General features: G+C 36.8%; 2 protein-coding genes across 4 annotated transcripts in view; one reads left to right on the top strand and one right to left on the bottom strand.

The window, feature by feature from the left end:
• The first annotated feature begins 109 nt into the window (after window positions 1–109).
• LOC121878755 (protein KTI12 homolog) lies at window positions 110–7748 on the top strand. Its single transcript, XM_042385121.1, has 6 exons — window positions 110–309; window positions 2305–2435; window positions 3228–3404; window positions 4285–4447; window positions 4846–4944; window positions 6679–7748. Exons 1-6 carry the CDS (start codon window positions 178–180, stop codon window positions 6802–6804), a joined length of 828 nt encoding a protein of 275 aa, XP_042241055.1. The 5' UTR covers window positions 110–177; the 3' UTR covers window positions 6805–7748.
• The window catches only part of LOC121878752 (centromere protein I-like), a 28862-nt gene continuing 17056 nt past the window's right edge, over window positions 7392–19197 (bottom strand). For all 3 annotated transcript variants that reach the window (XM_042385115.1, XM_042385116.1, XM_042385117.1), the window contains exons 9-15: window positions 15391–15551; window positions 14621–14807; window positions 13311–13465; window positions 12994–13118; window positions 11991–12129; window positions 10291–10467; window positions 7392–10015 (exon numbers count right to left, since the gene is read on the bottom strand). In XM_042385115.1, the coding sequence (XP_042241049.1) occupies window positions 9923–10015; window positions 10291–10467; window positions 11991–12129; window positions 12994–13118; window positions 13311–13465; window positions 14621–14807; window positions 15391–15551 (1037 nt within the window). In that variant the 3' untranslated portion in view covers window positions 7392–9922. The remainder of the gene's footprint in view (window positions 10016–10290; window positions 10468–11990; window positions 12130–12993; window positions 13119–13310; window positions 13466–14620; window positions 14808–15390; window positions 15552–19197) is intronic.

Here is a 19197-nt window from a genome sequence, read left to right as displayed (position 1 = left end):
CTAAAAACAATAGATATTATCAAATTTATTCCTTATTTTTCAAAACAACGATCAAAGGCTGCAATATATGGAGATTATGTTTAATGTTATTATTCCTGATCTTGTCAAGCGCCCTGAGGCCTGTGTAAGGTAAATAAACACCACCTGCTCCTGCTGGTGCTGGGTGGCCTGTGGGATATGCCTTTGGTTATCATATCTGGATTTCCCTCCAGTGGGAAGACAAGACGAACCTTGGAGATAAAGAACTACTTTGAGAGTGAGAAAAGCAAGAAGGTGACAGTAGTGAGTGAAAATGAACTGCTTGTGGGGGTGAGTATTGCATTATTGGGCCCACTAAATGTTCTGTGTTAAGAATTTCAAAGTGGGTAATTGCACCCGATTTTGTAGAAACATTGCGCATCACTTCACACTGCAGTCTAACTTTTTGACATGTTCATTCTACTCACACAATCACCGAGAATAGATATTCTACTAATTTTTTACAAAAGGATTTAATGGAAATTTTCAAGGTTTTGAGTAAACATTTCATATGCGAGTTTGACACTGTTTATCGTGTTGAGGATCCATGACAGTAGATAAGTTGTGATTCACTAACAGAATGGGTTGTCTGAAAGACAATAGTAGATGATTTCATGTTTCTTGTATAAGGACAGTCTGGGGTACACATACAATGGCGTTTCTAGCCTTCGGAAAGTGGGGGGGGGGGGGCCACTTTGGGGCCAAGGTAAATGTTGGGGGGGCAAAACCAAACCTGTGTACAACTTGCAAGATGCAGTTTTTGGCATTATTACACCAATTTGATTGACAAATGTGAAGTGACGTCTCTCATGACGCCATCCTAAATTAATCAGCATACGGCGGTATAATGGCAACGCTCTTATTCCACTAATCATGACTCATTGGAGTATTGACACACTTGAACATATCTCTAAAACTGTATTATTGCTCACATAGTCACATAAAGGGCGGGTGTACCATATAACAAACACTGAAAAATATAGCAGTGTCTTTACAATGTATGTACATACATCAGCGAAAAAATGAATGATCTCACGCGTCACACATAATGGAGATTATGGAGACGTTTACGTTTTCAGACATGGGCGCCTCATGCAACTGTTACATTATACCCAATGGCAAATCACGTTCTTGAGAATATTCAGCCCACTCATATTGGTCAAACCAAGCACCCACGAATGACCGAGCATGGGACTTTCCTTCACAATGCTTGGGATACTCCTTTAGATGGGGCTGAACATGGTTGCTAGCAGCAGATTCTGAGATGTCAGTTGGTGCAGTGCCTTCCTCCTTATTTTTCTGTTTCTGCGATGAATGTACACTTGCAGTAGTTGTAGCATCAGAATCCCCCTTTGACTTCTTTGCAGGAGGGCCCTCAGATTCCTTGTTTTCTGTTGCACAGTATTTATTTTTAATAACAAATTTATCCATATTTGCTTGTGGTAATCCAACTGTTATCTGTAAAAAGACATAACCTACATATTAATGATAAATTATTCAAAATAATCGTAGAAATGGTACCATAAGTCCGTAACCTGCGAGGCTGCGACCTATCCGTCGTAGCATAATATAGAAGCGTGTTAGCGTGCTTCTCTAGTTAAATATTATTTGTGTCATTATTACAATGAATTATAAATTATGATAACTTTAGTCATTTGCAAATACAGTACTTACTGATCAGTGATCCCTGATCACAGATAAACAATTGCGGAATATGTGTGTAGGTTACCCTATCACTGGTGACTTGGTGAGATGCAACTGACACTCGGTTTCTTATTTTAATGCACTTCTTGTACCTTATTTCATTAATATAGATCATATTTTAACTATAGGAGTATGGAGTAATATTACAATCAGTCAATCATTCAGTTCAAGTCAATCAAGTGGCTGTAGTTGAGCTGGGCTGATTTGCTGAACAGAATAAGGTAAATCAGTACAGTCCATCAGTTATATCATTACAAAATGAAGGCCTAAAGCATTCTCATGACATATTATTTATATATTCTTATGACATATAATATGTCATAAGAATGCTTTAGGCCTACATTTTGTAATGATATAACTGATGGACTGTACTGACTTACCTTATACTGCACAGCTCAGCTCAACTACAGCCACTTGAGCTGAATCATTGAGATTGAGTGATTGTAATATTACTCCTATAGTTAAAAAATTACTCACATGTTCTCTCTAAACATACCTCACTTAGCAAGCAGAAAAACTCACAGAATCGCCCCTGTACACATACAAAGATAAAATCCATCATGAATTTGAATTTCTTTGCAGAAGAATGAAATTTTTAGTGATTCAAAGCAAGAGAAGGAGATCCGAGGAACTCTGAAAGGAGATGCTATAAGGTTATTGAATAAGGACGACATTGTGATTCTGGATGCAGGAAATTACATCAAAGGTTTCAGGTACAATATTTTTACTATACACATACTGTAGTGCTCTTAGAGTTGCAAAAGTCATTAATTCACACAATTATTCTCACATATCAGAGTGCTGTATGTTCATGGGCTCTGAGTAAACTGATTCCTCTTTCTTTACAAATTGTTTTATCTTAATTAAAAGCAAAGATATTGCAGAAGAGAGTAAAATAGGTGTTTACAACCAAAAATATGTATTGAGACAATCAAATCAGCAGATGTCAACATACTGTACACTTAAACATTGTCACTCGATACTAATTGAATACTGTAATTTGTATGATGTTTGTCAGGGGCATAAGTGATTTTGGGATTATCTTCTGTGACTTATGGTCTGAGGATATATTTGGAGAACCCTCTATGCTCTGGTCACTCAAAGTGGGTTTTCATGATCAAAGCCTTATTTGTGGCCTGGGGAGAAGAGATAAATGACCTCATAACTCGCCTTTTTCTTTCCCTTAATACAATGGCAGAAGGAATCTTAAAATTGATAAAACTAACCGAAATATGTGACTGAGGAGTCAGTCAAACATAGTAGTGCAGAGTTTTTATTTATATACTGTACGTATGTCATGGCAAGTCGTATTTCACAATAACCATCATGCTGGGTTTGGAGTTTGCATCATAAATCCTGGTTCAGCTGTTTATGCCACTTCTGCTGAGACTCTTATTAAAGGCACACTCAGGGAACTCTGGTAGATGATTTAGGTGGTCACTTGTCTCTCCCCTAGGCTATTAAGTATGATTTCACACTTCAGCATTTTAATGTTTTTTTTCCAGGTATGAACTTTATTGTGCATCAAAGCAGATTAAAACTACTCAGTGCTTAGTCCAGTGTGTAGCCCCCATTGAGCAAGCATGGACTTGGAACCAGATGAGACCAGAAAATGAACGATATACCCGAGAGGTATTTGACGGACTTGTGATGAGATATGAGACACCTAATAGCAGTAATAGGTGAGTTTTGTATATATTTTATGCCTGTGTCTGTATTTGATAAACATTCACATCTTCTTTAGAGAATAATAAACTTAAGTTGCCAGAGTAAATGAAGTTTATGGTGATTAATTCGAAACTAGTTGTATTTAATATGATTAGACTGTTTAATTGAGCATGGCAGATTTAACAAAGAAAATACAAATTGTAAGGAATTACTGTTAAACAAAATATTAATTTGTATAAGAGGCTGATGTTTAGTAGTGTTAAAAGCAAAAGTACTGTCAACTGGTTTGGTCTCTATCTGCATGTCTGTATGCATATTGATGTATGTGTCTATGAAAGCTTTTCCCAAAAATATCAAATGACTAAAAAATTAATGACTTACCTTTAGCCCTTAAACCTTGGGTGATGTTCCTCTATGTCCACCATAGCGACCTCGGGTGATGTTTCTCTACATCTTTAATTTTCGTGGCATAATTTGAATGTCCAGGCGGGAAAAAAAGTACTTTGTATAGGATATTTAATTACGTACTTGGCAACTCAACTCACATGTAATCTTTGTCTCAAAACTAGTGATCCAGTGACCCGCCTCGTTCCTCCACATCCTTGACAGTAGTGCTGTTCATCAAGAGTTGCTTGATTTGAGTGGCATGACTCTGTGTGTATAATTACCGTAAGATAATGAAAGCAGTATAGTAAATTGAAAAAGAGCAATGGATTCTAACTAAACTTGGTAGGTAGGTATATCATAATGAGGGCTAAGATAAATTTTTATTTTCAATATTCCCCATCATTACTTCCCAGAGTCATGACCCCTCTTAGACACTGCTGTGATAAAGTACTGTATTTGTTCACTTTTAGTGGCAAACACTTTTTGACAATTAAATTATCCCAACAGATGGGACTCTCCAATGTTCACAGTCTTACCAGAAGATGCTCCTCCATGTGACCCCATGCACGATGCTTTATATTTATGCAAGCCTCCTCCACCTAATCAGTCTACGCAGACGCAGCCACTGTCTTCCACAAATTTTCTCTTTGAACTAGATCGTACCACACAGGTAATGTATGATGTGAAGAATTTATGTGGAAGTAGATATATTAACATAAGTTGTACAATAGTATTTACATCACATTTACTAATACTATACTAGTTCTGTAGCAGTAATACTACAAATTCTCTGCAACAATAAAACAAGTTCATTGCAAATTACATCACCATTAATACCCCAATACTACATGTAAATTTGGTATGTATGCTTAGTTGGGGCTCTTTTAACCCAAGTGAGAGGCTTTTAAAGTACAAAGTTAGTCTGAGAATTTAAAGCATATAAATGTAATGTTTTTCTTTGAATATATGTGAACTATTAGTTGTGTTCTTTTCTACAAAATAGTTTATGAAGACTTTGAGGTGAAATGGTATTTGAAGTATTATGATGAATCTCTCCTTGTCTTGCAGGATGTAACAAGCTGTATTATGTCAGCCCAGAGAACTTTAGTACCTGGAGATAGTATTAAGGTTCCTGGGGTTGAAGAATCAATATCTTTGGGGAGGAAGGTCAGTAGTATTATTGGTAATTGTTTATCCCCCCCCTAGTCTTCACATTATATTGTAAGGTGTGCCAAATACAGACTTTCTCTTTACTGTTTGCCATCATCCATTCATACTTACTGCTGGAACATCCCAGAAACCACTTGAAACCAGCCTTTTCTATCAATCTTGTACAATACTTCAATGCTTCCTAGAAATATCATATAATTATACATTACTTGTGTATGAGGCTATCTCACTTATACCGTAAGTTGCGGCGTATACAGTAAATCGAACTCAAGATTTTTAGTTCAAAATTCAAGTTTAGGCCTATACTCGCCGTATAAGTCGACCCCCCAAAGGCTCAAACATAGGCTAGGCTAGAACTGAAATGTGGATATAGCCTATGGCGAAAGTGATTAATAAGGCCACGCCACTTTCATCAAGACACTTACCGTAATACCTTTCAATATTTGATATATATATTATATAGTTCATACAAAAAGGGAAGTGGGCAACAGGATCTATGTAGGACAGCAAGCAACCGCTAAAAATCTTCAGCAAGTTATCTTCGTAAGAACTCTGGTAAACGCCAAGACAAAATCAGCACCTCCAATAAAATATTGTTTACACTTCATGCCAGTATAGCACCTTTTATGGTACTGCTATATACGGTATGATAGTAGAACATTATGGTACACCTGGCTTACGATCCAACATTTGCATCATTTGGTATAAACAAACTGCCAGTGGAGCCTTCAACACACAGATAGCACCCATATCATAGTACTGTATTGGGTAATTGTCTGGCTGGCCGCCTGGGTTTAGTGGCATTCTGAGCGATTGTTTACTGCGCATCGGCTGTTAGAAATGGCGTGTGGTGTGGTGTTCGTTTAATTATACTGGAATTTACTATTTTATTATAATCTCTGTTAAATAAGTTTACCAAACATGAATTTCAGTAGGTAATATTAGCGGCAGGCCACGGGAGTTACGCTAAGTGATGCACAGCGAGTGTTAGGCAGGCTGTTCCATTTGTTTACCACTCTGTGGTAAAGCTTCACAATTTATACTCGGTGTATAAGTCGACCTCTGGTTTTGGAGAGATTTTTTCAAGCTTAAAATGTGGACTTGTACCCTGCAACTTACGGTAATTAATACGGTACTTAGTATTGACTCGCCAGATTTCGCCAACATTTTGCCTGTTGAATGTGTATTTGAATCCAGGATCAATGGACATTCAATCCAGTATTATAACCATACTACCACTGTATCCAGTATGACCACATTAACTTCATAAACTGGTCAACTCTCATTACCACTTCTAAATCCGATTTGTATATTTTTTTTATTCTAAGCATGCTCTTCACCCCACGATTTGTTGTCAAGTATGTAATTTCTAGATGAAAAATTTTTCTCCACCAAGGTTCTGCTTCACTTCCATTTAGTAAAGTTAGCTCAAAGATTCCTTTATACATCCTTAGTATATCTAATGTAACATTGACTGAATAAAAAAAAATCTGAACGGATAAAAAAAAAATATAAGTTAAAGAAAGAGAATGAAGCAAACTGAAAAGGTTGTACTGAAATCTGGTATTTTCTACCCATTTTATTCTCACACGAACAATAGCTAGTAGTCTGTCTTTTCTGTCCATTTGCAGGTGTAATAATAAAAATCTTCCTGCATTATATTACATTGCTAAATTATTTTTACTTTCACTGGTTGTACTGAAAATTACTCATATAACCCTCCTTCTGCAGGTCACCTTGGCAGAAGTAACACGTGCTCGGAGGCAATTTATCTCCTACACAAAGATGCACCCTGTAGAAGATACTAGCAAGTTGATGTCTTTGTTTATTAGATACCTCAACTCTACTTTAGGGTGATTAACAGATAGAGTAGTTAAGTTTCCTTTATCATGTACAGTAGCTAAAACAACTATCTGTGCAGGTGGGGTTGATATGTTCCAAAATTTTATGTGTGACTAGTGACAGCCCTCATACACCAAAATTTATCGTCCATGTTCTCATATTGTTTCCCACAAAGTATGCACAGGTAGTTATTTTAGCTACTGTACATGTGGTCATTTGTCTATGAATACTTTACTATACAATGTACTGCATAAAAAATGTTTTGTGTGTAATAGTTTTAAAGAATATTTTAGTAAAACCCATTCATAATGCCTAACAAAGGTATATTATTATACCCTAAATATTACTTTCACAAAGTTCATAATTATTGTCACCCAAACATTGGTAAATTCTTCAAATACCAAGTGAGGCAATCACTTGTTTTATGATAAGAAAAATGAATATAGCTGAGAGTTGTTGAAGGGAAACCTGACAGCTATATGGAGATAAGAGAGAAAGGAGGGAAAATCTGACAAATGTATGGAGTAAAGAGAAGAGGAATTGAGACATAATGTGTGTATTAGAGCAAGATAAGTGAAACAGGTAAAATGGAAACAAATGAGAAGAATATGTTGTCATTTTACTTCAACTTAAACTTAACAGCATTGATATATATGTACAGTACACATATTAATTTTAACCCTCTAACGGACGCAGTAAGTTTAAGTCTCTGTGACCACGACAAAAATCATAATAGGACCTGTCACCACCACACATGCTGTTTGGGCATCTTCATTCTGTAACCAATTTATCCCACAAGTTTTTTTTTTTTGCATGTGTGGGGGGAGGGAGGGATAATTTATACATAGATGGCTTTGTTATTGTTTTGGATTTAACATAAGCCACAAAATAAATAAGACCAAAGAAAAACAACAACTACAGTGTATTTTCCACTCCAAATAAAGACCTTTTACCCCCAACACTATATCTCTTAATATTTTCTTACAAACATAACAACTGTATCATAATTATAGAAGCAGAATTTTATGAGGTTTCCAATAGTGGCTTTCAAATTTTAGTAAGACTAATAATTTCAGAGAAAATTGTGAGAAACTAAAAACTTAATAAAAAATCACCAAAACCTTTATATCTTTTTAGATTTTTGTTGTACCTATGAGGTTTAGTGTATGAACTTTTAGTGCATTGTAATGTTAGGAAGAAAAAGGTTGGTCTTAAATATCCTGTAGCACTTATGGTTAACATATAAATTTTTGAAGTTGGTAAGCGGGCAGTTTTCCAAGGGTCGTGCTCCTAGCCACTCTCTCCCTCTACATTTTTTGTTTGCTATGTACAGTACAGTATATCATCCTACTGTATGAATTACGATATTCAATTACATACATAAATTTAAAAATTAATTTATAAGTATACTGTACCTTATACTGTACAGTATATAAACATACTATATAGGCCAGATATAAGATCTACAATATATATGGTGGAGGCAGTGGTAGGGACAAGCTGCTTGCTGTTTTCCTAATTTTGTTTCCTTGCTCCCATCACTTTCACTATAACTGCTAGGTAATCCTTTGTGATAGGAAGCAGTTTCCTCGCCTCCCAAATATTTTCCATGATAATGAACCTTATGAGGCATGTTCCGTTATTGTTTGAATGAATTTGAGTTTCAAATATTTTCTCTGTGAATATAACAAAAAAATATTACAGGCAATTGAAAAAATATTTTAATATAAAACATCACAGTATTCCAAATGTGTACAGTGGGTGTGGTGGGAAGGGTTTGAAAGGAGTTAAAGGAATAGAGACGTAACCTACCAACTTGGTTGACGGGAAAAGACTGGTAAACAATTGATCCGCGCTTACCTCCACCCATGCAGTGGCACTTTCTGGAAGCTTGCCTCGTGAGATCATACAGTCATCTACAGTATGGCGCACGAAAATTTGACGCAATTATCTTGAAAACTTTTTGGGGTGAATTTTTTAAAGTTTTATGACACGATTCGTGTCACCGATGCTGTTAGTGCTACCCGATAACATGACACGATTCATGTCATGGTGCGCGAGAGGGTTAATATACAGGTACTTAATTTGCCTTTGTTTGCAAATACTGTACAGTATATCTTCTCTTGAAAGCATGAAGTATTTTTATGCATGTACAGTAAATATAACTACTAAAAATAGTTTTTATGCCTCAGTGTGCTTAATATTTTTAATGTTATGTTTATTCGAGGAATGTCATGAAAGATCTTGTAATATACTGTACAGTACTCATAACTTAGAGCATTTGAAGCAAGTTTAATAAAAACTGAATTAAAGGTAGATGATTAATTGTGCTTACACAATTTGTCGACATAAAACAAATGTCTTCATCACAGTCTTAATGCAAGTACAAAAATAAAATAAATTAGATGTGGTCTCAGAAAATTTACATTTATCAAAGATTAAGAAAGCAATATGGTACAATATCATCAAATACTAAACATAACTTTATTTTCTTCATAAGAAATATCTTTACCTGCATGACAAGTTGATGCATTAAGTTTCTTCACTAATGGTTTTGGTCCCTGTACTCCACGTACTCCGAGATTAATGTTTCACCTGTGATGCTGAACACATCTGCTGAAGAATACTCAATACTGATGTCCACCATTTACTCTTTAGAAATAATCTGACACTACATAAGAGATAATTTTCTTTTGTGTTATTATGGAACACCATAGTTATGGGTTGAAACAAACCCTCATGGCGACAAGAATTATAGTATTTTAAGTCACATTCATACAAACTAAAAATGTATGCATTCATGCAATAATGTTGGTGTATGGCGAGTCATACAACCTTACGTCATGATGTTAACACAATCATACAGGAAAATGATAAATTCGCTCATACATACAGCTAGCCAGAATGATGATGATAACGTGTTACATACTCTTACTGAATAACATTGATAATATGTACAGTAGTTACATATGATGATGATGATAACTAGGTCAAAATCATATATGATGACAATGGTACTATCAACACTTAAGATACAGTAATTTCCAAAGAAAATACATGAACATGTAAGTATGTGTACATCAAAAAACTAAGTTTATCACAAAGGTAACAAGGCCCTCACTTTGAATCATGTTCATTGTTTAGTGTACATCACCACACACTCTTCAATTCCTGTCAATCCAGCTTCCTTCAACTCACCAAGTACCTTTTCACGCACCTCTGCTCTCTGTAAACAAAGGAAATGATAAATACATTACTAATATTAGCTAAGCTTAAAAATGCTTGCACTGACCAGAGAACACTGTTGCCACCCTGGAATCAACAATAGTTTTGTTTTGGGTTAAAGTTTTGTGGCAGGTGCTCAATGTCTGAATGAGTTTTACATTTCTCTGTAGCTCCTGTCTTGTATAATTTTACAAAATGAAGACACTATGTGACTCATGGCACTATACACTGATGTTTTATTAAAGGTGAAAGAAAAAATTAAGAAGATAAACTTACTTCCTTTGAACTCCACACATCATCACTGTCAATCAAATACTTGGCAAAAAATGGAAGATATGCGAGTGACTGTGTAACTCCTGCATAACTTCGGACATGATTGCTTTTCAGCACATCTCTGAAGTTGTGGAATGGATAAAATTGGTCCAACACCTTTTCCCATTTTGGTGTAAAGGCCTGAAATGTAAAAAAAAAAACCACAAATCATAAATCAAAAGGAAATGTTAACTGAATCCCTGCTGAAAGTCCACATTTCTATCCATCTGTATATTTCCTTTACTTTCACATGTATGAGATAAATCAAGGAAAAGGGAAACCTAAAGAGAGGAAACAGTAAGGTTGAGTTTTGAAAGAATCTCTAGACAGAGATGGAAAGAGGTTGAACCAGTAAATATTTAAATGTCCCTACTCAAATATACACTCCATCATAGTTTTGCAGACTCTTGTCATAGATTTTGCTGGGTGGTCAGAACCAACCTAAAGTATAAATAGTTTTTCTTTATGCAAACCTTTACCCCATGCTGCAGAGGGTGGCCATAATCAACAAGAAGACTATCCTACATCTACTCACTCTAACTGCTGCTCCATCCCCATAAACTTTTCATTTGCTCTGCTGCTTCCAGGATGTCCATCTCCCTTACTGCTACAATTTATTCTAACCATCCTTCCACCAACTTGGTCTTCCCCTTTTCCTGCTGGCATGGGGCAATTAACTTTCAAATTTAACTTAAATTAATTTAAATTTTTTCCCCATTAAGTTAACCAGTATTTTTAAAGATTAACTAGTCAACATAACATAAGTGTTAACTTGTAGAAGTTAATGATGAAGTTAATTAATTGCCCCATGCCTGAATTGGACATGCAATGACAACTAAGTAACTGAGATGGCCTTTGAACATTGCAATCTGTTTTACTATATTGCTCTGTATATTATTGATTGCTGTGCATCGCTGTTATTGTTGTGACTTTGGCGTGTTATTAAGTACTGTACATTCTGTTCATTACCTTGTACTATTGTGATAATGTGTACTAAAATGATTGCTCCTCCACCCTTGTCAGCTAACTGAGAACCAGGTAAGAACTGTTTACTGTATTCCCTTTATGTTCTTGACGTTATGATAATTATTTGTTTATATTTATTTGCACATTTTGTATGAACGAATGTGTGTGTGTGTGTGTGTGTGTGTGTGTGTGTGTGTGTAACAGAGTACTGTACAAGAAAATGAAGAAAATTACATATCTCTACTTGAAATTACGAAATGAACAATAAAATAGCTCACAGCTCAGCCTTACCTGCTCTGAGTGCTGCTGGGTGGCAAATTAGCCAGTCGGCGACATAGCTACACAATTACAACCCCTGTAAGTGACCATATTATTCCTCATTGTTCCTTGTTTAAGATATTATTATTCGTTTCTGTTCGCCGTGCAATCAAATCACCTGTATTTTAAAATTTAACTCTGTAGTTAACTTAATTGTTAAATTGTAGAAATTAATGGTTAAGTTAACTAATTAGCTCATGCCTGCTTCCAGCCATCTCTAATTTATAAACTATTCCACTCCTCATTTTCTCAGTACTGTACAGTGCCTAGTAACCTCTGTCCAACTTTTCTTCAATTTTCCCATCTCTATCTCAAAAATGTTTCTTGTTCTCAGCATCACAATCATACGTACTGTCCTTTAAACTATCGCTTTACTTTACCTTAGAAGTATAGACACCACTCATGTAGAAGATTACTGCTTGGTTGATGTTTTCTGCCAAGCTTATACATTCCTCTCGTATTGCTGACTCTGGTCCTGCGGTCTCCATATTCTTCACTCGATACATAGCAGCCTGCATGCTACAAGATCAAAGTTCATGTAAGCATCAACAACAGACCTTTCCTTTTATTACCAATGTATTTCTCTCGCTACTCTAAGACAAGCTTTCCCAGGTGCACTTATTAAACCGATTCCTCTATAGATTTTGTTCTCTTCCTTACAACCATTCTCCTTTCAAAATGAATTATTATAGCCTCTGACCACTCTTCCCATACCTTCACCCAACAACATGTGTCCAGTACTGGGAACTGGGATACTTCAGAAAAAGGATGTACTTCAGGTATCAATAAAAACACAGGATGTTTTCCCTCCCTCTTTTTAGCCCCTTTCCAACATACAGTAAAAAACCCAGAATTCAAAATAATAGGGGCTCTAGCCCTTACAAATTATGAGATTTTATGAAATGTGAGGGACAACTCCCGAGGGAAAAACAAAAGTAATGGTAATTTTACGTTATTTGCCCAAATCAAATTTTAAATGTTTCTAACTACTGTACAGTATCAGATTTAGGTGCTTGGTCCAGGGTTACCAGATATAATGACTCAAACATTGGGCAATGATGGAAAAACAAATGGGAAAAAGCTTGCACAGCATAGATGTACTGTACATTCCATAAATGACCATGACCGACATGCGTGACGCGTATAGTGCAGTACTCGTTTATAAAGAGACAGGCGGTCGGCGGTCGCATTCTATGGTGACATGCGCGTCATATAAAATAAAAAATATTTCTCATAATTGGAAACTTTACCAAATATTAAAAAATTTTTAATATATATTGTGTAACAGGAAAACATTACGAATTAGGAGTGGTTTTGAATTTGGGGGGTGCAAATTATGGTTTTTTTTATTGGAGTACAGAAATAGGTGATGCCCATAATTACCTCGACATCAATCTCCCCAGACGGTGGGTTGTCATCAGGTCACCTTTAGTTAAAATAACTAGAGTAAAGATGGCAGGAGGGAAAAATACTACTGGCAGCTCCAGAACCCTGGTATACATGTTCACCTGCAAAAATTAAAGGAAAGCTACTAAATTGGAGTTTCTGTGTAACACAGCACTATGTAAACTAGTGAATGAAGAGGAAAAAATCTTAAAAATAAATTTAATCATACACAATACTGTACTCAATAATTTTTGCGAGCTACAAAACATAAAACAACTGGTATTAAAAATATGAGGATATAAAACTCAACCTACTTTCACATAGTAGTCAAGTATATGGTGTAAAACCAATGGATGACAGTCATATTTCAGTAATGCAGCCAGGAAAAATTTCTCCAACCTGTGTGTTAGGAACCAAAGGCCAACAATTGAACCTTCATACCTAGCTTGATCAGGCCACTCATGGTATTCTGGAACAAAAATTACAGAGGCACTGTGAATATAAAATCGAGATAGGGCCATCAAACTAAATCCATTTGAGAATAATTTTGAACACTTAATACAACTCAGAAAAAAAAATTATATATATATATATATAAAACTGGTTAACATATGAGTAATCATATACCTTTGTAAACACTATGGGTAAGCCAGAGTTGAGGACTTGCAAAACACATCTTATCAAGCAGTGAGAATGACTGCATGAAAAATAAGGGGGAAATATATATATATATATATATATATATATATATATATATATATATATATATATATATATATATATATATATATATATATATATATATATATATATATATATATATATATATATATATATATATATATATATATATATAAAATTTCAGCAGGTCAGGTCAGATGGTCAGGTGACCCGGCCTTCTCACCTGGTTACAAATCTTCTTATTAAACATACCGAAGCATTCAACATGAATTTGAGTAACGGCATGTACAAGCTGGAAAATTTTGCAATTAAGAAGATTTGTAACCAGGTGAGAAGGCCGGGTCACCTGACCATCTGACCTGACCACCAACCGTTGTGTGCTATTTAAAGATTAGTAGGGTCATTACCTAATACCTGACCATTGTGGACCTGGTCTCACCCTCCTCTGTATATATACATCTTGGTTTGTATTTCTCTCTCTAGTCTGTACTCACCCCTGAAGATGTGAATTACACGAAAGCGCTTGGGAACTTCGTGTTTTCTTCTTTCCTTGTGGTTATCAGCATATACCTAGATCACGCTGACCTGTTAAGTGATTTACGGTATATATATATATATATATATATATATATATATATATATATATATATATATATATATATATATATATATATGTGTGTGTGTGTGTGTATGTGTGTGTGTGTGTGTGGGGGGGGGGGCTCACCTACAATAAGCAGGTAAAGGTTTACAAGAGTATAAAGAAAATAATGTTGGAATACATGTTATTATACTGTGCTTCTAACAAAAGAGTAGAACAGAAGCAGTATTGTGGTCAATTGGTTTTAAGACTGTGTGTGGCAGTAAAATATACTGAAGGTTATTGACCTTGGGCTCATTTCATGAAAATACTTTACACTAAATTCCAAGAGATTGGTGATCATACTTTCTCCAACAATGGTCTCCTGCTGGGCTACTATTGCCCAGGAGCACGTAGTATTTGTTACAGCATTGATAACCTTGCACCAGGTGACCAGTGGAGCCTCATATAACAGTCTGGCAACTAACTTCAGGAGAGTCTCAGAGATGAATTCTGGTGAAGAAAATGACACTGCTCCTAGTAGTGCCAGTACCTGTTAAGGGAAAACATAACAATAAGGATACAGTTCCTACTAGTGTTATTAAATGGCAAGTGAAAATATAACAATAAGGATAGCACTCCTATAAAAGTCTTATTAGCTGTCAAGTGGAAGTATAATAGTAATGATACAGCAGACCACAGTACATTAACAATGGAAAGATGAGTTGGGGAAAAGCGAGGGAAGTGAAGCTAGGAGTAACTGGAAGAGGAGTGTGAGGAGTGGTAATTTTTTCATCCTACGGAGCCCACAAGGTGGCATTCTGTGACAATCCTGGTCAGTCAGCAGTGTAAAAATCCAGACCAATGTGACCATACAACACGATAACAGTCTGCTTGGTAGCCTTAAGGTAGATCTTTCCCAATATGAGGAGGTGTGACATGACATGAAAAATAGGGAGTGAAAAGGTGCATTAGAGTAATTTCCAGTCCAGGGGTTTGCCTGGGCTTACATATCTTGTGTACTTTGGGCTATAATACAGTACAGTACATGAGTTTTCTAGTGATGAGCAACAAACAAATAAATTTTCAGAGATGCACACAGTGACATCGCAGAGATTAACGACAAAAGAACTTACTTTTTCAAAGTGTGTTTTCTCAGACCACGTGACCATTAATTCAGTCATGAAGTGGTTGATAATAGGGATGACTGTACCAGTATCTTGGACTAAATCAAGAGCTGCTTGTAGCAGTTTCTCACATCGCTCTGCACTTGGGTTACCAATACCCTCAATTACCTCTGAAGATAGAGGAAACAAGTAGACAAAATTATTACTTAATGTAAAATATAAATATTAATTAAATAAATACAATCTACAGCAATTAGTGGGTATTTTTTGCCCTTGTAATCTATTTCCAACCAAAAAGAAGGTTTCTCATTTGATAATAATAATAATACATAGTCATAATAATAATACAGTAGTGATAAACATAATAATAACAATAATAATAATAATACAGTATTGTACAGTACAGTGACCCCTCATTTAACGAAATTTCGGTTAACGAACTGCCTTCCATAAGGATCTTCAATTCGGTTAACAAACAAAAATTCGGTTAATGAATTTCTTACGAACCGACCTCAACATGTTTTCGCTTGCACTGACCGGGCAACCAGCTTTAGTATCAGTCCGCCAATACATTAATCGGTTCTAGGGCTTGAATTCCTTACTATTTTAGTAAATATCAAGAAGTTTATACTATTCAATAATTTTAAAAGTTTAATATTCAATTTTTTAGTCATTTTAACAATTATTGAACATAATTGAAGGTAAAATGATTAGTTTAATGCGCGGCATCCAGCCTCTTAACACAGCAAACAGGCGTTAGTCTCTCTCTGTTTTCAGTGGAGGTAACATCTTGCTTGAGACTCTCTTCAACTAAACGCTTTTTTTCTGTGTTTCCAAGCAAATTATTGGTCATTTTGAAATATATTTTACATATTGACAATATATAGTGCAGTGCAGTGTTGATTTAAAGAAAATAATCTTGAAATACACCAAGAGAACTAAAATTTTATGGGTGAAATGGTGCCATGGGGTGACTTCTCTTCCACCCCAATGCCTTCTCTTCTTCCTTCTCCTCCACCCCCATTCTAATTCCCATCATCATCATCATCATCCAGGAGCCTTCTACATACACACCTCAAAGTAAGTGAACTTTTCTACCATTTTTGTTGAATTTAGGCAATTTTCGGTGAGCTGGAACCAATTACCCAAAAACCCATTGAAACAATGGTTTCGGTTAACGAACTTTTCGGTTAACGAACGACCTTCTGGAATGGATTGAGTTCGTTAACCGAGGGGTCACTGTGCACAATTTTTTACTCAAAACAAGTTGATGCATTGTTTAATAATTTTCATTTGATTTCTTACATTTCTCATACTGAAACATGATTTACTGCCTGAAACAGCAGAAAAAATAGTTTTATTTTGACTTGTATTTATTTTTTTTACATAGTATTTGAATCGGCAATTCACCAGATAAAGTGATAAATAAACAAATATATTTGACAAGTATGGTCACGAATAAACCCTTGTCATCCCAAATGGATATTTCCCCACCTGAAATAAAATTTTTCATTTAGTAAAAATCATTAATGGCTTTAAAGCAGCATAAATTGATTCGTGTGTTGTAGTTTAGTTTCCAGTGAAGTCATATATTTCAAAATATGTGGTGATAATGAGTCTTACGTATGAATAGAGGCTCTTTAAAAGTATTCTGTCAAAATCTTTAATGGGGGTTACAGTCCGCAGACTTAGGGGTGGATCCAATAATATCAAAAGGGATGGGGAGGGGGAAACTGTAAGCCCCCTGGGAAAATTTTTGAAATCTGACCAATATCATGGGCATTTTGAGGCCATGTGCACTTGATATTAAGAGATACCCTGAAATCAACAGTAATCACTTTTTACTATACAAAACGCATGAATACTACCATGTATATAAAAAAAAGGGGGGGGGGGGTTTGGTCTGAATCAGCAGGACCACGATCTGCCCGAGACTTCACCATTTTCTCTATACTGTACAGTACTGTACTGTATTATGTGTCAATAATATTCCAGTAAACAGTATATCGCTTATCTGACATACAAATAGATAGATAGATAGATAGACAAGGTGGCTGGAATCAACAATAAATGCAGACTCTCCTTCACTCATTCTTAGTGATGTAACAGAAGCATGGTGTTCCCCAACATTAACAGGCCCAAAATACTCATCTGGTTTATTCCTGTCATTTCATATGATCAAACATCACCAGTGGTATATTCATCCTCCAAACCATACAATACCATTTCACGAACCAATGTTCAGAAAGGCCGATACTTCTTGACACGTTGGAAGCTCATGAATAATATTTAATTAATGAACTCGGAAAATAAAAATACAGTTAACCCTCACTTTACGCGGTCCCGCATTCCGCGTTTCCACGTTTATGCGGTGCCTTGCCAGAATCTAACGTGCTCACATTACGCGGTACGTGAACCCCATTACGCGGAGTGTGTCCGGCGCGACGCTATTTTTAGATTCGCCCCACCCGCCACCCGCCCGCCTGTGCTCCTCGCCTCTCCCTCCTCCTCCCTCCGCTTGGGCAAGCCGCGCGGTAAGGTTGCGCAGTGTGTGTCTTTGTTGTGTTATCACTGACGTCATATGACGTATCGGACTGTGATTGGCCATGCATCCCTACCCCCCCTCTGCTGCTAGCTGTAATTGGCTTAAAGTATTATGACGTGTCCACCCGGGGGAGGGAGGGAGGGGGAGGAAAGACGACGCTTGACCTAGCCGCGGCAGTTTCATCCCTCAAGGCCACACCGTGTAAACGTGCATCCATTGTTCCGTAAAATGGCTTCCGCCGGACCACCACCCCCAGAGAGAAACCTTTCCTTACCTGGACCCAGCGGCACTAAGCCAAAGAAGACACGACGTTCCTTAAGCTACGAGGTGAAGTATACCATCATCCAAGAGTTGGAGAAAGGAACAAGGCAGGTTGATTTGGCGCGCCAGCATGGTGTGAATGAATCTACGATTCGAACAATAAAGAAGGATGCAGCCAAGATAAAGGAGCACATGAAGATCACAAAGTCTACAGGTGCTTCTATGATCAAGTATTTTCACAACCAGGTGCTTCTCAAGACAGAAAAATTACTTGTGAGGTACTTGGTGCGTCAGGCGCGACGGAACATGGCGGTCGACACGCGCTCTGTTAAGGACTACGCACGTGAACTGTACATGGCAGTGGCACGAAAGATGGGAACTTCAGAGCCCAAACCCTTTAATGCTTCCTCTGGGTGGTTACAGAGGTTTAAGATCCGGAACAAGATCACCAATATAAACATTGGTGGTGAAGAAGCGAGTGCTGATCCGTGCTGCGGCTAGGGAATTTCCTCCGTTTTTACGTGAGATTATGGAGGAAGGACAGTACAGTGACGGCCAGGTGTTTAACATGGACGAATCTGGTCTTTTCTGGAAAAAGCTACCTTCCAAGTCCTTCGTTGTAAAGAATGCCAGCAGGATTCGGGGCCGGAAGATGCAGAAGGAACGCATCACCGTCCTGTTTACCACCAATGCCTCCGGTACCTGTAAGCTCAAGTTATCGGTGATCCACACAGCACGCAAGCCGCACGCCTACAAAACCATGGACATGACCAAGCTAAATGTCCACTGGCTGACCGCACGTAAGGCGTGGATGTTGTCTACACTGTCCCTCTCCTGGTTTGATGACTGTTTTGTTCCCGATGTAAAGAAATTCTGTGAGCGACAGAATGTGCCATTCAATATTTTGTTGCTGCTGGACAACGCACCAGGACACTCGCCCCTACTGTTAGATCGTCACCCCAATGTAAAAGTGGTCTTCCTTCCTCCCAACACTACGTCTATATTACAGC

Source organism: Homarus americanus, unplaced genomic scaffold (assembly GCF_018991925.1).
Source record: "Homarus americanus isolate GMGI-L3 unplaced genomic scaffold, GMGI_Hamer_2.0 scaffold2558, whole genome shotgun sequence".
In the NCBI taxonomy this organism is placed as follows: Eukaryota; Metazoa; Arthropoda; class Malacostraca; order Decapoda; family Nephropidae; genus Homarus; species Homarus americanus.
The sequence above is the reverse complement of the archived record's forward strand: the minus strand, read 5'-3'. Positions and strand labels throughout refer to the sequence as shown.

Excerpts from the sequence above, each read along its gene's own strand:
- LOC121878755 (XM_042385121.1), top strand. The coding sequence starts at position 178 with ATGCCTTTGGTTATCATATCTGGATTTCCCTCCAGTGGGAAGACAAGA. Across the intron at positions 2,436-3,227 it reads AATTACATCAAAGGTTTCAG|GTATGAACTTTATTGTGCAT; the intron begins GTACAATATTTT and ends TTTTTTTTCCAG. Across the intron at positions 3,405-4,284 it reads ACACCTAATAGCAGTAATAG|ATGGGACTCTCCAATGTTCA; the intron begins GTGAGTTTTGTA and ends TTATCCCAACAG.